The sequence below is a fragment of the Ceratina calcarata genome, unplaced genomic scaffold (genome assembly GCF_001652005.2).
Source record: "Ceratina calcarata isolate Rehan_Ccalc_2016 unplaced genomic scaffold, ASM165200v1 scaffold565.2, whole genome shotgun sequence".
Classification (NCBI taxonomy): Eukaryota; Metazoa; Arthropoda; class Insecta; order Hymenoptera; family Apidae; genus Ceratina; species Ceratina calcarata.
Genome location: NW_017176850.1, coordinates 17,393 through 21,217, shown reverse-complemented (window position 1 = coordinate 21,217; position 3,825 = coordinate 17,393). Strand labels below are relative to the sequence as shown.

The window sequence follows — 3,825 nt, the reverse complement described above, 5'->3', positions numbered from 1 at the left end:
ATATAGATATTTGACATTAAAATCTCTCGCGACCGCAGAATTTTGCTACGCGACCCCATTTGGGGTCGCGACCCATAGTTTAAGAAGCCCTGATTTAGGTGATAACAACCTTAACACACAGAATCCTAATAGGGTTAAAAGATGGACCAAATTCTTATGTTTCAGGACGTGGAGCACCCCGCGTGGCCGCGGCACTCGTAGGAGATGGCGAAGGCCGGCTGATCGCGACCCCTGTGCACAAGGAGAGCATCGCGTCTAGAAGTAAAGAGGATCTCGCGCAGGAAGCAGCGCTGGTGCTCCGACAGGCGGGCAGCCTTCAGTGCGTGGCGCACGACAACCGACGTCTGCCGGGTCGATTCAGCACACTGCCGGCGCGTCGCAACAAAAAGAGGCCGGAACTGCCGCTCGATGTGAGACGCCGAAGCGAAGAGATCGGCGCTACCAGCAGCGCGGACCTCATCGGCGCCGTCGAGCCGTCACCGAGGCTCAAGAAGAAGGCATTGGAGCGGAGTTCAAGCGATGCCGGCGCGAAAAAGTTAAAAGGCTCGCTGGCGAGGTTTTTCTCACCAAAATTAGAAAGAAAACGTAGACCAGTTACGAGGAGCGTGAGCGACGCTGGTAGCAGTTCGTCGCGGTCCCACCGGAAGCGTAGCGGGAGCGAGAGCGAGGGATCGCACCTCAGCAGTCGCGCGAAGAAACAATTGTCGCCGATAATAGAGGCGTCGCCGCAGGTCGACCAGCAGCCGTTTCATTTCGGCAGGCTCGAGAGGAGCAGCCGTCCAGAGGCGAAGAAGTCGAAACAGGAAGAGTCGACCGATGCCGGGGACGTGATCGAAGTGCGGGAGACGATCGCGACGGTCTCGGAGACGGAAGCGAGCGTCGGTAAGCCGCCGATATCTCCGCGGAGAGAGGCGACCGTGAGACGCATACCTATTGAACTAGAGTCGGACGATAAGAACATCGGCGTGGGGGAGGAACCAGGGAAGGGGGAGAAGGTGACAGGAACGGGTCGGACCCCTTCACCGGGAAAGGACACCGGGATCGACGAGGTGGACAAGGTCGGTACGAGTAGCATGCTGCACAGCAGCCGATACGATCTACGACAACGAACCGGCGAGGAGCCGTCGACGATACACAAGATGATCCACCGATTGTCCAGCGACCGGTCGCCGCCGCCGCAGCTGACCAGGACGATGGTCTCGCCTGGTCCCGGTTTCGGGCACAACAACAATCGGCCGTTCTCTTACACGAGACCGAACGAGACGTCCTGCAGCCCGCCGCCCACGCAGGCGAACGTGATTTACGCCCAGGTGCAGACCGAGAAGAAGAAGGCGCAGCGTAGCCATTCGGACAGCGACGAGGGCCTCGGCCTCGAGCGGAAGGACTCGTCGCGCGAGAACAGCCCGGCGGAGAAGGAGTACCGCAGGACGGATTACTCTTACAGCGACCTGCGTAGGAACAACGAGATAAACGCGTTCAAGTCGAGGTACGAGGATAAAAACGGCGGTGGTCATTTCGTGGGTCATTACGCGGCCGCGCAGGACTACGCGAGTAGAGGCGCTGACGCGAAGCGGCGTCACGAGTTCGACGACGTCGACAGACGTTTGTACGACAAGCCGGAAAAGTACACGTCGACGATATTCGTGGACACTTCTGGCAGGGGCAGAGCCGACGGGACGGACGCCAGGCAACGGGACAGCAACGAGTTCGTCGCTAGGCAAGCACCGACTGGAATTTCGAACAAAACCTCAGAGTTAAGTGCCAGGCGGGATTTGCTAGAGTCCAGGATCAAGTCCAGGCTGCTGGCCGATGAAATGTTCGCCGCGAAGAACAGCGCGAACGTTCCTGTGAAGAAGTCCGAGCACGAGATCATCGACAAGCCTATAGTCCCGTCGCCGGTTACGCCGAACCGCGTCGCATCCCCGAAACGTTACATGGACACGTACATCACGGAAACGCGCACCAACAGCAACGGCGAGAAGTACATATTCGAGAAAGAGATACATGAAGACAACGGAAAGGTGTACGGATACGAGAAGAAGATCACGAATAAGATCCCGTCGGATGGTTACATAGACACGAAGCCGAGGGACGGTTACAAGGTCGAGACTAGGACGGATAAATATGGCGACAAGTACATCGTGGAGACGCGGACGCACGGTAGTTACGCCGACGACTTCAAGCCGTTCCTCAGCGACAGAAGTAGAACCAGTCCTGAGGATCGGTACCAGGCGCCAAGAAGCAGCCCTTACAAAGTTGTCAATCTGCACCCTGAAGAGAACATCGTCACCCATCGCTTCCGCGAGTCTAGGGAGAACTTGTCCTCGCCGGTGGTCACCAAGAAGTTCACTAGCACAGAAAGGAAGTTCTCGAAGAGCGACGATTTCTTAGACAGAGACGTCCGGCCGAGGGATTATTTGACCAAGAAGAAGACCTTCGACTCGAACCGCGGCATCAGCAAATCTACGCAACGATTAGACGAAGTAGGCGAGAACGCGAGAGTCCGAGCGCTGAGGAGCGAGTACACGACCAGGTCGCACGAGAATCTGACCAGCCACGATTACGTGAACGCCAGGGACGTTCGTCGACCTGTTTTAAACAGCCCAACGATGAACGGCAAGGAAAGATCGCCGTTCGCCAAGCGACATTTGGACAGCCTGCGCGAGGGCCCGAATGACGATTACGACACGGACATCTCTCAGCTGACTAGCAGTCAGTTAGAATCGAAGTACTACAAGGAGACCCGCACCACGCAACGTTACACGAGCAGCAAGCATCCGATTCACGACGATTACGACAGTTCCCCGCCGAGGATACGCACCGACCGCGGCGGGTACAACTCGAGCCGATACGACTCCGACACGACGGCCAGAGACTCGATCCGTCGCGAGACGAGATACGACGAGTCCTCGCGGACGCTCAGGAAGGAGCATAGAAAGCTGGACGAGGACCCGAAGAAACCTCTACGAAGGTCACGCAACCGTTTGGATTACTTCGACGACTCGGACGCGAGCCCCCGCGTGAAGACCGCGGTTGGTCGGCTGGAGACGTTCGATGAAATCCCAGCGAGGCCGCCAAGGGCGTACCACGATGGTAGCAAGTCTAGACATGCCAGGCAGGAGACTAGGACGCATACAGAACGACGGCACCGCGAAACTCGGCTCAGCGATTCCGATCGGAAGGATCGTCTGGCTGATTCAGGAATCGAAAACGATTACAGGCGTGACTCGCAGGAGGTGGATCGCAGGGAGCAGATCGAGTCTGAAGACGAAGGTTTCGTCAGTAGACAGTTTATTAAGCATGAGAGGAGGCACACGGATCGGAACATGAACTTGACGCCGTCTGAACAACGGAAGTACGATAAATACGTGGTCGACGTGACGAAGGCGGTGACCGCGAAGCCGCCGTCCGGCGCTGATAAAAAGTACGAGAAGAAGGCGGCGAAGAAGAGCGGGACGATGAGCAAGGTGAAACAGCTGTTCAGTAAGAAGGAGAAGAAGGCGAAGGAGGAGAAGAGCAAGAAGAACGCGAGGAGCAGCAGCAGTGGCGCGCTCACCGACGACGAGGTGACCATCAGGTACAGGGAGTACCGCGGCGATCAGCTGAGGAGCGCCAAGAGTGCTCGGGACCTTGGCAGTGACATCAATCAGGTAAGATTATTTCATGGTTTGCATGTTTTTATCACCTAAACACTCTTTGTTATCAATTTTATTTGACATAATCACGAAACTTTCTATAAAATTAATTAAGCAACTGATAGATACTTTTGCCAAGTTTCAGTGCATTTTATCACATAGTTTCTCAGTTATGCTTAATCAAAGTTGA

General features: G+C 56.0%; 1 protein-coding gene across 1 annotated transcript in view; it reads left to right on the top strand.

Moving 5' to 3' along the window:
• Positions 1-132: 132 nt before the first annotated feature.
• The window catches only part of blo (bloated), a gene marked incomplete at both ends in the record, with an annotated part of 21,016 nt that continues 17,323 nt past the window's right edge, over positions 133-3,825 (top strand). Inside the window, 1 exon segment of the mRNA XM_085342324.1 lies at positions 133-3,650. Within this exon segment, the coding sequence (XP_085198450.1) occupies positions 133-3,650 (3,518 nt within the window).